Source organism: Leptopilina boulardi, unplaced genomic scaffold, assembly GCF_019393585.1.
Source record: "Leptopilina boulardi isolate dan_hultmark-lab unplaced genomic scaffold, ZJU_Lbou_2.1 LbouV2_354, whole genome shotgun sequence".
NCBI lineage: Eukaryota > Metazoa > Arthropoda > Insecta > Hymenoptera > Figitidae > Leptopilina > Leptopilina boulardi.
This window is the reverse complement of record NW_026137923.1, coordinates 1,819,401-1,835,123: the sequence shown is the minus strand read 5'-3', so window position 1 is coordinate 1,835,123 and position 15,723 is coordinate 1,819,401. Positions and strand designations below refer to the sequence as shown.

Below are 15,723 nucleotides of genomic sequence, written 5' to 3'. Positions count from 1 at the left end.
CAGTTAGATGGTATGGGAGATCCTATCAAGCGAAACTTATCGCTTTTAACGGTTAGTAAGACTTTCATCTTCTACAATTTAAATTTTGACCTTTTAACTATGAAAACATTTCCTTTTGCCTCTTGGTAAACATATCCACAGATTAAAAAGATTTAGACAACAAATAAAGGTATATACTTAAAATTGAATTCATCAAATCTTACAAATTTAAGCCAAAAATTGTTAAATAATATTTATTTATTTTTTTGTTTTTTATGTTCAAATTTACTAAACAATTATTTTTATTTAAATTTTATACACAAAAAATTATTCAACATAAAAAACAGAAATTTTGTAATTAATTGGGATAAAATTTTATAGGTTTATTTATCACATGAATAAATTATATTTTACTGAAGAATTTTTAAATATAGCAAAAAGAAATCTATTTGTATTCAGCGACCTTAAAATTCAAAAATAGAAAGTTTAGTAAAAATACAGAAAAAATTTTGTCAACACATTTTTGGTTATGAATGTGAGAAACCTCCTTGAAAAGCAAGGGGTTAATTGAATATGAATTTTATTCAACTATCATTTTACATAATTTACATTTTTTAAAGTTAATATTTGATTGACATTTGATTTGACCAAATTTTAAATTATTTGTATTCATTAAATAAATTAATTATACTTAAATAATTAAATTAAATAATTAAAATAAATTAAATAAAATAATTAAATTAAATTACTTAAATTATACTTAAATAAATAAAATAATTAAATAAGTTCAAAAATATGTTCATGAAATTCAACTATTATATATTAGAGAACAAAGAATGGCTCGAATCTTTGGATATAAACAAGACGGGAGTACTGTTTGGCCAAACTGAACAAAAGATTCCAAATGGTAATTTTTAATCTTTATGAACCATTCATTTTTTTAATCAAGTAACTTTTGGATCACGGCAATTAATGAATTCTGGATTGTTAATTGAGGGCATGTGATTTCTAATTTACGTGATCACTACGTAATGTTGATTTTTTCGTAACTATTTTCTGTAAATAACCATAAAGTTAGTTTCCAAAACTTTCAGAGATGTCTTTTTCGCGTACTAAAATTTTTTTATTCGGAATCAGTTGAAGTAAAATTTAAAAACAAATTAGGAACTTTTATTTAAATTCACAATAATTCTTGTGAATAAACTTTTAAGAATCATTGCAGTAACTTTTCGTAACCTATCAAAAATTTTTTTATACCTTTGCTTTCTGAATACCTTTTAGAATTCTAATAGAACAAAGTTTTTCTGACTAAGAAAAAACAAACCTTCTCTTGAAGTTTCTATTCAATATTAAAATTTTTTAGTAAATAAGTTTTATAATAATAAGTAAATTAATTAATGAATAAATTCTAAAATAAATTAAAATATTAACTACAAACTCCTATGTTAAAACACACCTGGGAAATTCCTGGTTAATTCTTGCGATTGAATATTCTGTATATTGGCGATTCAAACAGCTACACTAGCGCCACAGTTGAACTAACTTAAGCGTGACTCGCTCTGTAGCACTCAATGAGTTTTAAATTATTTTTTTTTATTTAACGCTTAAAAATTATTTTACAAACGCAATAAAAATATCAGAATAATTAAATAATTTGAAATAAACTGTCACAACAGAGACTGCTTTAGAGCGAGTCACGCCTAAGTTAGTTCAACTGTGGCGCTAGTGTAGCTGTTTGAATCGCCAATAAAACTATTGATAATTCTATAATCATTTTTCTGAAAGTCTATTTGAAATCAAATTTTGAGTTTCTTGGGAATATTTTCTCATAGGTTAATAGTGTTGTCAATTTTCATAAATAAAATATATTTTACATTAGTGATAATACCAGATGCGATTGACTCGATGGGCAACGACACACTTAATGTGACTGCTGGCGAATCAATTTCTGGCACTGCAAACGAACCAGCTTCTGCTGCAAATGACATAGTTAGTTATAAATTGAATATTTATTCATGTTTTTTATTCATTATTCATGTGAAAATATTTTCATAAAATTTTCATTTTTTTTATTGACATTCAAGGATATAATATAGCAGTTTTACCATCTCTGTATATTTGAATTGATAAAAGTTTTGTTCTTTCAAATAACGAATCAAGTTTTAAATGAAAAATTTGTGAAGATCGCTGTTATATCATTGCAATTTTCTTCATAAGAAAAAGACATCCTAAAACATTCATAGGGTTTCCATAAGATATAGAAACCTACCACCGTGTGTAGAATATCAGCATAATATAAATAGGACAAAAGTAAAATATCGATAGAATACCCATAAGATATTCCTGCGATATCTCAGAGATATTCACAGGATATATCAAGGTTATACCAAGGTTATCACGTAGATATTTTAAAGGTCATCATTGTTTACTAACTCGGTATTACGCCGGCAAAAATATTGGTACCTGGGGGTCGATTATGTAATTTCACTTTCACTTCACTTTCACTTTCACACCATTTTCACTCGACTTTCAATTTCACTCCATTTTCACTCCACTTTCACATCATTTTCACTCGACTCTCACTTTCACACCATTTTCACTCCACATTCACTTTCACACCATTTTCACTCGACATTCACTTTCACACCATTTTCACTCCACTTTCACTTTCACACCATTTTCACTCGACTTTCAATTTCACTCCATTTTCACTCCACTTTCACTTTCACATCATTTTCACTCGACTCTCACTTTCACACCATTTTCACTCCACTTTCACATCATTTTTACTCGACTTTCAATTTCACTCCATTTTCACTCGATTTTTACTTTCACACCATTTTCACTCCACTCTCACTTTCACACCATTTTCACCCCACTTTCACTTTCATCCCATTAGCACTCCACTCTCACTTTCACACCATTTTCACCCCACTTTCACTTTCATCCCATTAGCACTCCACATGCACTTACACCTCTTTTGCACTCGACTTTCACTCCTCTTCAAACCAATTTTCACTGCACCTTCACTTATGAGACGAAAATGAGTACGCGATCAAAAAAGATAGAGAAATTTTTAATTTCACTAAAATAGTTCCATCTTTCTTAGAGTGGATTCAGCATAAGATCATGTTAAAGCCGATTTAATTTTCTGCGAAAAATTCGAGTCCGTCACATCCTGAGTTAAAATAGAACTTAATTTGAAGCCCTATAAAATGAATTTTTATTAACTTTTTGTAAAGGAAATGACTGAAATAACGAAGGGAATTCCGGTTTACGTTAAAACATCGCAGTTGAGGACTTTTGAAAATTTGCACCACAAGCCAAGGGAATTGGCCAGGAGTTTGCTGAAGGAGCTAATAAAAGTTGACGAACTTAAACAAATGACGGCACTGGGCAGGTCAGGAAAAAAGGGGGTTCCTGAAGAAATTCGAAGAGCAATTTTTTGTAATAATGAAATTAATAATAAATAATCATAAATAAAAATAATAAGTCTGAATAAGTTTCTTTCTGCAGCTTACGTAGAGCGAAAGAAAACCGAAAATGTCAATTTCACCATGGAGGAGTGGATTACTGTTATTAATAACCTCATCCAAACATTGCGCCACCCAAAAATAAGGAAAAACTAATTTTATTCAATTTCATTTATTTTTCTGCAACTCTCGATATAATTTATAATAAATAAAAATGTCTGCTTTTTCAAAATAAATTTTTTTCAATTTACTCAATTATCTTTTATCTTCTATAAAATATTTTTAAGATCAATTCCTAAAATGAATAAGTGTTTCATATTTTTCAAATTATTCAAAAGATACAAAATAAAATAAAAATAATACATCAATAATAGCAAAACCCGCGCACCCTGCTTCGCGGAGCAGTTCATTGCGGGTTTTACGCATACATATGACAACACATACAAATAACTAACTCAGGATGGAGTCAGATTAATCACCGGAAATAATTCCTTTTTGACTTACTAGAGACATCGGAATCCTAAGTTACTCCAAGAACAAAAGGAAATAATTGTAACATTACATCCAAGTTTTGGTTTTCGATCCCATATTTGTGAAGTCGATAAGTTCAACATAAGATTTAAAATAATTTGGTACTAAAATACAATTTTTTCAAATTTATTAAAAATACTGCGATGTAATTAATTGTATAAATTATTATTCACCAATAAATTGAAATGTAAATAAAATAGATTACTTGTTACAAATCATTTTTTATCACTTCTAATTTGAACAATATGTTTTAAAAAGGAAAATGTTTCCAAAAATTTTTTGTCCTCCTCTGTCTGGAATTTTTTTCTGGAAATAATGCAATACTTGTTTCTAATTTTTTTAAATAAATCTTCGACTTTTCCGCCTGTAAGAATATTTATTGATTCATGATAATAATAATAATAATTATAATAATAATTTCACTTGTAAAAATAATAATATACATTTATGTATAATTTACCTTTTAACCAAAAATAACTTGGATCTTTATTTTTAATTTCCGCAGCTGTTTCCTCAAACGCATTTGTCACCAAACGACTTCGGTTAGAATATTGAGGAATTGTGAATTGCTTGTCGTAAATTATATTCCTTTTACCAATTTCTTCACCAAGAAGCTTAATTAATTTTCTATCCTCCATGTTTACACTTTTTGGTTATATTATATTAATGCAACTTGAAGTTGATTGTTTTAAAAACAAAAGTTAAGCGTCAATTACAGGTTTTTTTTACAGGGAAAGAAAAAAAAGTAAAATTTTTATTTAAACGAATGTTTTTAAATTTCAAATAAAAAAATTATTATTATAAAAATAAATATAATATTGATAATAAAAATACACCCGCGCACCCTGCTTCGCGGAGCAGTACATTGCGGGTTTATGCAATTGAATTTAAATATTTATAACAAATGGTAAGTGATATCGATTTAAAAAATAAATCAATATTTATAGCTATAATAGATCAAAAATATAATAAATTATAAAAATATAAATATATAATAAATTAGAAAATTTAATAAAATAATTTTGATATTGATTGTTCATAATATTTTTTAAGATGAATTCATAACAAATTAAAAAATAAATAGTGGTAAAGAAGTAAACTAGAAAAATAATTCTTTTGTTTTATTTTCATTTCTATCATCATTTGTCATTTTTTTCAGCCATTTTGACTGAAGTTTGACAAATTAAAAATAAAATAAAAATTTTCTAAGCAGTAATAATATTTTAATGAATTTTGAGAACATTGAAAAGGAAAGCGAGGAAGATATTCAGAAAAACGTGTAGACCGCCCCACCAACAGTGGATCTACCTGAGAATAAAATCAATCAGATCGAGTTCTGCTTTATAATTATACTCCAAGCTTTTTTGCTTTTCTTTCACTACGAAATTGCCTGTAAAAATGGAGCGAAACATTTTCTCAAATTTAAGCGGTAAGTGTAATACTTATTTAATTATTTACTGAATTGGCGAAATTTTAATCAATGGAAATTGATGTTGTTTAAGGTTCTCAATTTTTTTCTGCCAATATTGAGTATTTAAAAATAGAATATATTGTGAAAAGTTTAAAAATAATTTGCTTACAATTTTTTAAATAAAACTCAAAATTTTCCAAAAATCAAAATTAGAACTATTCTCACAATTTTCATTATTTGTCATTGTCGAATGTTTCATACACCTTTTTCATGGTTCTAAGTAATGAAATGTATGGATTTTGAAAACATTTTGATTTTTTCCAAAAATGAAAATTTTGAAAAATTAAAAAAATTTGTGAAATAGTTAAAAATAATATTTTTTTTATAGTGGAATGTAATTTCAGGTTTTGAAAAAAATGTCAAAAAAATTGTTACTCCTCAACGAGGTCAATTTGATCGATTTAAAATTTACTGTAATTTTTTTCAAAATTTAAATGCTTTCACAATTTTCCTCATTTTTCATCGACGAATTTCTTATATGCTTTTTTCATTAATCCAATCAATCAATTGCCTGGAATTTGTAAAATTTCAATTTTTTCAAAGTCATAAATTTTCTGAAATGCCCAAAATTAATATTTTCAAAATTTTAATAGTAATATAATAATTTTAGATCTTAAAAAATGACAAGAAAAGACAATTCTTAAGAACAATTATTTCAATCGACTAAAATTTCATTGGTCTTTCCCCTTAATAATAATAAAAATAAAATGATAATAATTTTTAATAATTAATAATAATCAATATTAATAATAATAATTAATAATAATAAAAATAAAATGATAATAATTTTTAATAATTAATAATAATCAATATTAATAATAATAATTAATAATAATAATTAATAATAATGTTTATTAAAATTTTCAGAAGTAAAGCGAGGTTTGATAATTGGAATGCATCAAGCAGGGAGTAGGACTGATGAAATTTCCCAGCAAGTCGGCTGCTCCATGAAAACTGTAAGGCTTTGGATAAAAAGATATGCACAGGGCGGACCCCTAGCATTGGCCGATCACCGAAAATACAACCATCCTCCGAGGAAAACGACACTAATTCAGGATGAAGTGATAAACGAATTCTTCACTGCTCATGATCCATTTTCTTCTACGAGACGTTTTGTAAACGTTGTTCAACCAGAAGTCTGCAATGATACCATCCGTAGAAAGTTGAATGAAATGGGGATTCGGAGCCGTCGCCCAGCGATGAAATGGGAGCTTACTGAGGACCATCGAACCCAACGTCGTGAGTACGCTGAACGATATCTTAACGAACCAGAGGAATTTTGGATAAATACCATCTGTGTGGATGAGAAGTCCTTTCAATCGTCCGAAGATGGTCGAACTCTGGTTTGGAGAAGCAATGAAAGCCGGTTACGAGAGAACTGCGTTGTGAGGAAGAACAGAAGCGGGCGCATTTCTTGCAATTTTTGGGGCAGCTCCTCTGTCTACGGAGTTGGCGTATTAAGGGACGTAGGCCCTAGATTCAATTCGCAGGCATACGTTGAATTACTAGAACAAGACTTTCTGCCGTACGTAAACCGGTTGTTCCCCGAAGACGAGTATGAGGAAGTGAAGCTGTTACAAGACAATAGCAGGATCCACACGGCCAATCGGACGATGAATTGGTTTGAGCGACACCCGAGAATCACCTTGCTTCCTCATCCTCCGCGTTCGCCAGATCTCAACCCCATCGAAAATTTATGGGCAATGGTGGTCAGGAAATGGGAATCAGGAGCTGACCGAAATTTGGAAGACCTGATGAACCACGCCTGGAGAAGTTGGCAAGAAATAGGAGATACGCCAGAAGTCGTTTCAAACGCAATTCTTTCTATGCCGAGACGACTACAGGCAGTCCTTGACAACGATGGAGGATGGACAAAATATTAAGTGTCTGTCTGTCTGTCAAGAATTCACAGAGGCCACCCGACAAAAAGGTGAGTTTTTGTATTTGAAAAAAAATATTCTTCTTTTATTATTTATTTTTATAAATAAACGAATATTACATTTAAATTGAAAGTTAATAATTTAAAAAAATATTTTCCCCAGCTTCAGAAAAAGCGAAAAATCCTTGCCCTCCAATCAGCACTTCTTATGGCAGAAATAGGTAACGATCTTAAAGGATGGTTGATAACGGTACTCCAAAAAGTCGACTCTTTAAAACGGCTATTAGAAGAAGAGCAACAGAGCCACGCAACTCAGATTTAATGCCTTCAAGATAAATGATGATGGAGACGAAATGGAATCAAACTTTGCCACCGTTATACACTTTTGAATATGTGTTTCATTCTAATTTAATTTTTTTATGGAAGAAAAAAGACTTTTTAAGGCAATAATCACTGTTGAATATTTTATACCTTATTATCAACCTTTTTTTTATCTCAATTTTTAAAACAATTTGTCTAATAAAACAATCAACTGTATGCTAAACATAAAACTTTTATTTATTACAATGATTTTCCATTCTTTCTACAATGAATTTTCTTATCAGGATTTGTTTAATTTGAGACTCAAAATAAGAGTTTAAACAATTTATCACAATAATAAAATTCCTAAATAAATAAATATATTTTTCAATAAAATTATCAATTTTTTTACTACTGAATAATAAAAAAACAAATTAAAATTACGTTGAACTTTTTATAATTATTCAAAATTGTTTACAGAAATAACTTTGCAATTGAAAACCGCGATCTTTCTGATCCCACGAATTTGGCGAGTTTCACTCCTCAGACTGATTCCACATTTACCGAGTCAACTTGGCCAACGTTAAAATTTCATAATAATATCTGCGTGATTGAAGAAAGATTAATTCTTTGAAAAATGGGGTTTTAATTTTCATTCTCAATTTAAAATGAGAAAAAAATTACCGATATTTAAGTTTTTTTTAAATTGAATTTTGTTTTTGTATTAAATATTAAATGATATTTAAATCTCTTAAGAAATTCATTCTTTAAACTTTTTATCGCAAATCTGAAATAATAATTATTTTTTCAAATTAAATTTTTTGTCACGGATTTTCGACGTTAAACAAGCATGATGTTTTGATTTTCAAAAAAGTATTTAATTTTTACAAAATTTAGAAATATTAAAATAATAAGAGGACTATTTATTTTATTTTCCAAATATAAAATATAATTATTTGTTATTGTTTTTATATTTTAACCTAAATGTTGTTTACCTGCAACCCCTGCAATTGATTGTATAATCCTTTTTTAAATCACAAATATTCAATTGCCAAACATATTTTATTAGTTTAACACTCGGAATGATTTCTTTAAAATCAAATTACGCACAAAAACTGCTAACCAACAATTTTCACTCACCAAAACAAACTTTTTCAAATGATGACCGATGATGACACCTTCTATTTTGACAGCTGATTTAGCACAGAATCTGAAATTTTAAGACTCACCGCAAACATTCATCTCTTAGCAGCAACTTCAAGTGGAAGGCATTTGTACGTTTTACTGTACTATTGACCGGAATACCCTAACCCTATGTATTTTGACGCGCTGAACACGAATACGAAGTCCGTTTTGCTCCATCACGTCAGGATTTTTTTCTAACCTCAAAAAACATGTCGGATTTTGAGAAGTAGGCGATTTTTAAAAAAATTGATGTATTAACTTCAAACTTGGTAACTGGGGGTTTTATGTGTCGCTGATTACGAATCTGAAGTTAGATTTTCAAAATCCAAAATGGCGGATCCAATATGGCGGACGAATTTTGAAAAAATTTTAAGATTTACTTCAAACTTGGTATCTAGGGGTTTTTTGGGTCGCTGATTACGAATCTGATGTCAGATTTGAAAAATTCAAAATGGCATATCCAACATGGACTTCTATCGGCCATACTAGATACGCCATTATCAATTTTTGAAAACTGACATCATATTCGTAATCAGCGACCCAAAAAACCCCCAGATACACTATTGCACATTAATTTTTAAAAAATTTCGTAAAATAATGTCCCCCTACCAAAAAAAAATTCAAGGGGTAGTTCCCCCCCATAAATCAGCTTTTGGGGGAAAACAAAACATACGTGTCAAATTGTTTTTAAAAAACTACAAAACTGCCAAGTTTCAGAAAAATCGTCGTGTGGCACTTCCCTAGTGTTACTTGTCAGCAACTTAGAAAATCTGTAGATACCAAATTTCATAATAATCTGACAATTTTTTAAAAATAATTCCTTAATATTGAATCAGACATGTCGAATTTCGGAAATCTGACATCAGATTCGTAATCAGCGACCCAAAAAACCCCTAGATACCAAGTTTGAAGTAAATCTTAAAATTTTTTCAAAATTCGTCCGCCATATTGGATCCGCCATTTTGGATTTTGAAAATCTAACTTCAGATTCGTAATCAGCGACACAAAAAACCCCCAGATATCATGTTTGAAGTTAATACATCAATTTTTAAAAAAAATCGCCTACTTCTCAAAATCCGACATGTTTTTTGAGGTTAGAAAAAAATCCTGACGTGATGGAGCAAAACGGACTTCGGATTCGTGTTCAGCGCGTCAAAATACATAGGGTTAGGGTATTCCGGTCAAAAGTACATGACACTTTTTTTTTTGTGGGGCTGTGTTATCTATTATCACCTATACACGGAAAAACTTTGTGCAAGAATCATTCCTAAATTTGTTCAGGAACTGAGGATATGAGAATAATTTAAGAAATCTTATTTATATTTTCTTTGAAAAATTCTAAGCAGTATTTCTATAAGAATTGTAGAGAAATTCAAGAAAACTTCCTAAACAAGAAGTCTTCCAATGTCATAATAAAAATACAAGTATTTTCTTGAATGATTTTTGTATTTTTCTGTAAATTTTGCAGAATTTTTCTCATATTCTCAGTTCCTGAACAAATTCATGAATGATTCTTAAACAAAGTTTTTCCGTGTACACACAACTAATATACAAAGTCACAATTTTCCGACCGCTTCTCCCCATTTAGTTCCTGAATCCATAACTGTTTCTATGCTCTCTAAATTTGAATTAGTAGTTTTCTACTGATGAAAGAATGCGTATTCGTTTACCAATTGAATTACTAATTTTTAGTAAAAAACTACTAATTGCTAGTAGAAAACTTCTAATTCAATGAGTAAGTCGTATTTTTTACTACTTCAAATTGGTAAGCCGATTTACTCCATTAATTAGTAGTTTTCTACTAGTAATTAGTAGTTTTTTTTTGCTACAAATTAGTGAAAACTGTTACTAATTCAATTGGTAAAGGAATACGCACTCTTTCCTTAGAAGAAAACTACTAATTCAGATTTAGAGAGTGAGAAAAAAAATATTCAAGGTGTTTCATAATTATATTGAATAAAAAGGCAAACTGCAAAAGTACATCGATGCGAAAAGTTGTACGGCGCGTACAACTTTTTTTGATGGCAAAGAAGTATAGGAGCTATAGGGGTGGGTGGTGAAATGTCCTTTCTCTCTCTCGGGAACATTAATCGTCGAGTACCTTCTTTAATCTATTCTGCTTTTTCGAATGAAGAAGAGGAACGCTTAAAGCAGTCCGCGCGCGCGGGGTCGAGTCGTCTACGATGTGCTTTATGATTGAACGAGACCCCGGGATGAGTTAACAATGTGTGGGAGAGAGAAGGAGAATGTCAAGTGGACATTGTTGACGGTGACAATGCCGCTGAAATTGCCGGAGAACAAAGAGGTCTTATGATGACGCTGCTGGGCGAGCGAGCGAACGAGCGAATTGAGCGAAGCTGGACAGGCAACTTCTATATACAGATATTATATATATAGGTATATATGTATGCTCAATATTTCCGTCTCTCTTCCACTTTTCGCTCTGTTTCCCTCTCTTCTGTGTATCGCTATTCCATCCTCTTGTTCTCTTCTCTGTTGGCACTACTGCACCGATCCCGCGAATCACACCAACACCTGTATAATGTTGAGGGTCGTCAAATCGAATTCATTCTGATATCAAACTGTAAATAATTGATTTATTTTTTAATTTCAAATTTATTTTTCCTTTTTATATTGTGATAAAATTTACTGTATCCTATAACCGTGTGGAAATTGTTCTATATTTGTCCACATATTTAAAATTGGGCGTTATATGGATAACTGGCTAGAACATTTTGACTAAAGTTTAATTAGGATTTATTAATGAACTAGACCTTCACTTAATGGCTACTAAACCTATTTTGTTGCCTGCATCTACTTCTTTCCTATACTCTTACTATTATCTATTACAATACTGTTAATTTTAATACTGGTATAAATAACTTAAGTAATTTTTATTCATTTTTAATTACAATTTTTTACTCAAATTTACCGCGAAATTCAAATTTAATTTACCGTGAAATTTTAGTAATACCTATTAACTTTATCTAATTACTCAATCTAACCTTATTGATTTTCAACCTAATCAAACTGAAATGTTTAATTTAAACAAATTTCAAAATTTAATATTTAAAAAACACAACATTTCCTCCTTAGGAGGTAAGTTTTTTTCAAATTTTAAATTTAAGCACTCAATATAACTTTTTGTTCACCGATTATTAAAAAAACATTTTCATTAGAGACAAATGTTGGTATTTGTCATTTTTTATTATTATTAAAAAAAGCTATCGGACCTGAAGAGGACAGTATGTATACTGTCGAAACATGTTGTCTTTAAAAAATAAATTTTTTTAAAAAAATTTTAAACACCTGTTTTCCGTAAAAAAATGCCATGTATAAAAATTAATTAACAAAAATAGATTTATTTGTTATTTGACATTTTTTTAAATTTAATAAATTTAAAATATTTATTTTTTCTTATTGTTTAAATTTTCTTTAAAGCTCTGATTTTTATTTTGTTTTGAAAGTGTTAATGAATTTAGTGAAAATTTTTACTGACTAACTCTTTCTAAATAATATATATTTCTTCGACTTTTTTTAAAATTAAAATTATAATTTATTAATATTAAATAAAATCCTTATCTTCATATTATTGATTTCGAGATTTTTGCTTTATTATACCAATGAACAAAAAAGACAATAAAGGATTTCCTTTTTTGTATTTGAAAAGAAAAAAAAAAAAATTTATTAAATTACATGAAACCAAAATATAATTAATACAATGAAACAATCTTATATTATAGAAATTTGCTTGTATAAGGGAAAAATAAACAACAATGCCTTATCGATTTATGAAAATCTGATTGTTTTAAACGAAACAATGAAACGTGATCCATTTTTGATTAGATCTCTGACCTCGCGTAAGAGAACGAGCGAACAAGAGAAAGAGAGAGAAAAGAGCTTTAGAAGCTTGCACGCTTCAGAAATCGCAGCACACAGCAACCCACTCATTTTTTTCTCTCTTTCTCTCTCACTCAAATCTGTTACTGACAAACTCGCCTCATCTTCGTCTAACTATCTGCCTATTGTCCACATTGTAACGTGGTGGCGTCCTTCTTCCGCGTATTGTTTCGGCGCATTGTTCTACGAGATGGCTCGCGCGTCTTTCTCCATTCATTCGTCGTTACGTCGACGCATTGTTTCCTCGTTGTCGCGGATCTTCGTCTTCTCCGCATTATATACATATATATATATATAGTTTTCGACCTCGCAGCCCAAAGTATAAAGCTCGCGCGCAGTTCGCTCTTTATAACGTTATATTCATTACACCCCCTTTTCTACTTCATCAGCAACCTTTCCCGCGTTCTTCGACTTGAAGTACTTTTTTTTCCATGTCCCATCATATCGATTTTATTCATTGTTCTTTCACAAAATTCATTATTAATTTTTTTTACCAATATATCATTGTGTTTCTTTCTCTTTCATTTCTTTTATAATGTCTTCGTATAATTTATATATGAGGGAAAATTTTTTGAAATTATAAAAATTTTTGCTTTTTATAAAAACGATTCAGAAAAAATTTAAAGAAAGAAAATAGATGAGTGCTGCCATCTACCTTCTAAAAAGCTCGGCTATATTGATTTTATGGACAAATTTTTTCTCATGCATTTTAGGTTATGTTTATAAGCTGTCACTTTTTAATTATCGAATTGCACATTGTCTTTGATTTTCTATTATTTTCATTTTCAAATTAAATAGTGAAATGGTCTCCGCAATTGTACTATTACCAAAATATCTGAAAAAATTCATTTAATTTTGAGTCGATTCAATTCGGCCATGATTGATATAAATTGATTAAATTTTTTGCATCAAAAAATGAGACCGTTTCGTGTATCATTTCTAAAAATGATACACAAAACGATCTCTTTTTGATATAACTTATGTGCAACAAAACGTTGCAATAGAAAAAGATACAACCAAGTTTACTCTGGAAAGATAATTTAAATAATAGTGGGTTTCGAGATGACCTTTGTGGTATATAGAAATCAAATTAGAACAATAGATCCGAGCTGTTAATACGACCATTGATGATTTTATATAAGAAAGAAGATCACCAAACAAAAATCTTACAGATACTAGTGGTATATTGAGTTTATAACTAAGTGCAGTATAATCATGATTAATATAGTCAACCCAGATAGCAAGTAGGCTTGCAGCATCCTTGCGTCAAGCTTGCCGTGTAATATTGCCAACCTTGCCGCAAGCTTCAAATATCCCACCTGAATGAGGGGCTGTTTACTGAAAATCGAATTGAACAATATTTGAGAATTCATTAAAGATTTTTAAGGATTGCTAGTCATTTTCGTAATTCCTATTTTGAAATAAAGGAAAATAGTGCTTTCATTTTATTTGAAGTAATTGAGAGTTACTTGCAAGAAAAATAGATTAATTGTATAATTCGCCGCCGAATTCGCTCGTATGTCTCCGTAACCATTCGTGACTCGCAACAATTCTTACTGCATGACTTAGGATTAAAACTGGAATCGACGAGATTCGTTCGGATTCGCATACACGGAAAAAAATTTTCTGGTAGTGCGATTCCAAGTGAGATTTTGACTTTTTCGGAGTAGGTTAACCGATTGCAATGAAACTTTGGAATTTTGTTATATATAGTAAGACTAATCTTTAACGTAAATTGCAGCTTAAAATATTTGTTAGTTTACGAGATTTGCAATAATAACAAAAAATTTAAAACTGCTATATCTTCCGTTCTAATAAACGGATTGAGGTCTACTTTTTTTTAAAATGTCAAGGAAAATGAGAGGAATAAATCTCTTTCAGAACATTTTTTTATAATTTTACAACTAAAAAAATTATTAAATAATAATTGAATAACTTTTGCGCGACTAACTAAAATTCAATCACTTAAACGCTAAAATGATTTTACCTGTGTTTTCTTTAATGTTCCAAAGGATTTTTATTGTAAATGTAAGTTTAACTTAAGAAATTTTATTAATTTATTAGTATAAACAATTGAGATTTCTGCTAGTTGACGTGCAGACGACATTGCGCACGCAGCATTCTCACATAGCCAACTGACGTGATTCGTGGACTAAATTGGCTATGTGAGAATGCTGCGTGCGCAATGTCGTCTGCACGTCAACTAGCAGAAATCTCAATTGTTTATACTAATAAATTAATAAAATTTCTTAAGTTAAACTTACATTTACAATAAAAATCCTTTGGAACATTAAAGAAAACACAGGTAAGATCATTTTAGCGTTTAAGTGATTGAATTTTAGTTAGTCGCGCGAAAGTTATTCAATTATTATTTAATAATTTTTTTAGTTATAAAATTATAAAAAAATGTTCTGAAAGAGATTTATTCCTCTCATTTTCCTTGACATTTTAAATAAAAGAAGACCTCAATCCGTTTATTAGAACGGAAGATATAGCAGTTTTAAATTTTTTGTTATTATTGCAAATCTCGTAAACTAACAAATATTTTAGGCTGAAATTTACGTTAAAGATTAGTCTTACTATATATAACAAAATTCCAAAGTTTCATTGCAATCGGTTAACCTACTCCGAAAAAGTCAAAATCTCACTTGGAATCGCACGGTAATTCTTTAACGTCGATTTAGAGATTTTACATGTTCCTAAATCTGTTAATTCTACAGATATTTTCTGTAAGGATTTAACGCATGCGCGAAAACAATGCAGTGATTCGACTAAGGCTGAGTACGATTGAGTGCGAGAGGTTAAGGCGAATTTAGTGTTTTTATTATTATCATAGTGTCGGCAAGAAAGTTTAATTAAAAAGGAAACGTCTTAAGTATATAAACATTATTATAGAAATAAATTATTACAAATTTTTTATTTTAAAATTAACTGTAGTGATTAAGTGAGAAAAGTCGTTTGTTTCAATTTCTCGACATAAGAAAAAGTGGATTTATCATAAATTT

The 15,723-nt window shown here is 29.6% G+C and overlaps 1 protein-coding gene across 1 annotated transcript; it reads right to left on the bottom strand.

The window, feature by feature from the left end:
• Nucleotides 1-4,198: 4,198 nt before the first annotated feature.
• On the bottom strand, nucleotides 4,199-4,621 carry LOC127286429 (uncharacterized). The gene is made up of 2 exons (XM_051312855.1): nucleotides 4,444-4,621; nucleotides 4,199-4,347 (listed from the first exon to the last, which is right to left on the bottom strand). Exons 1-2 carry the CDS (start codon nucleotides 4,619-4,621, stop codon nucleotides 4,199-4,201), a joined length of 327 nt encoding a protein of 108 aa, XP_051168812.1.
• Between the last annotated feature and the right edge of the window lie 11,102 nt (nucleotides 4,622-15,723).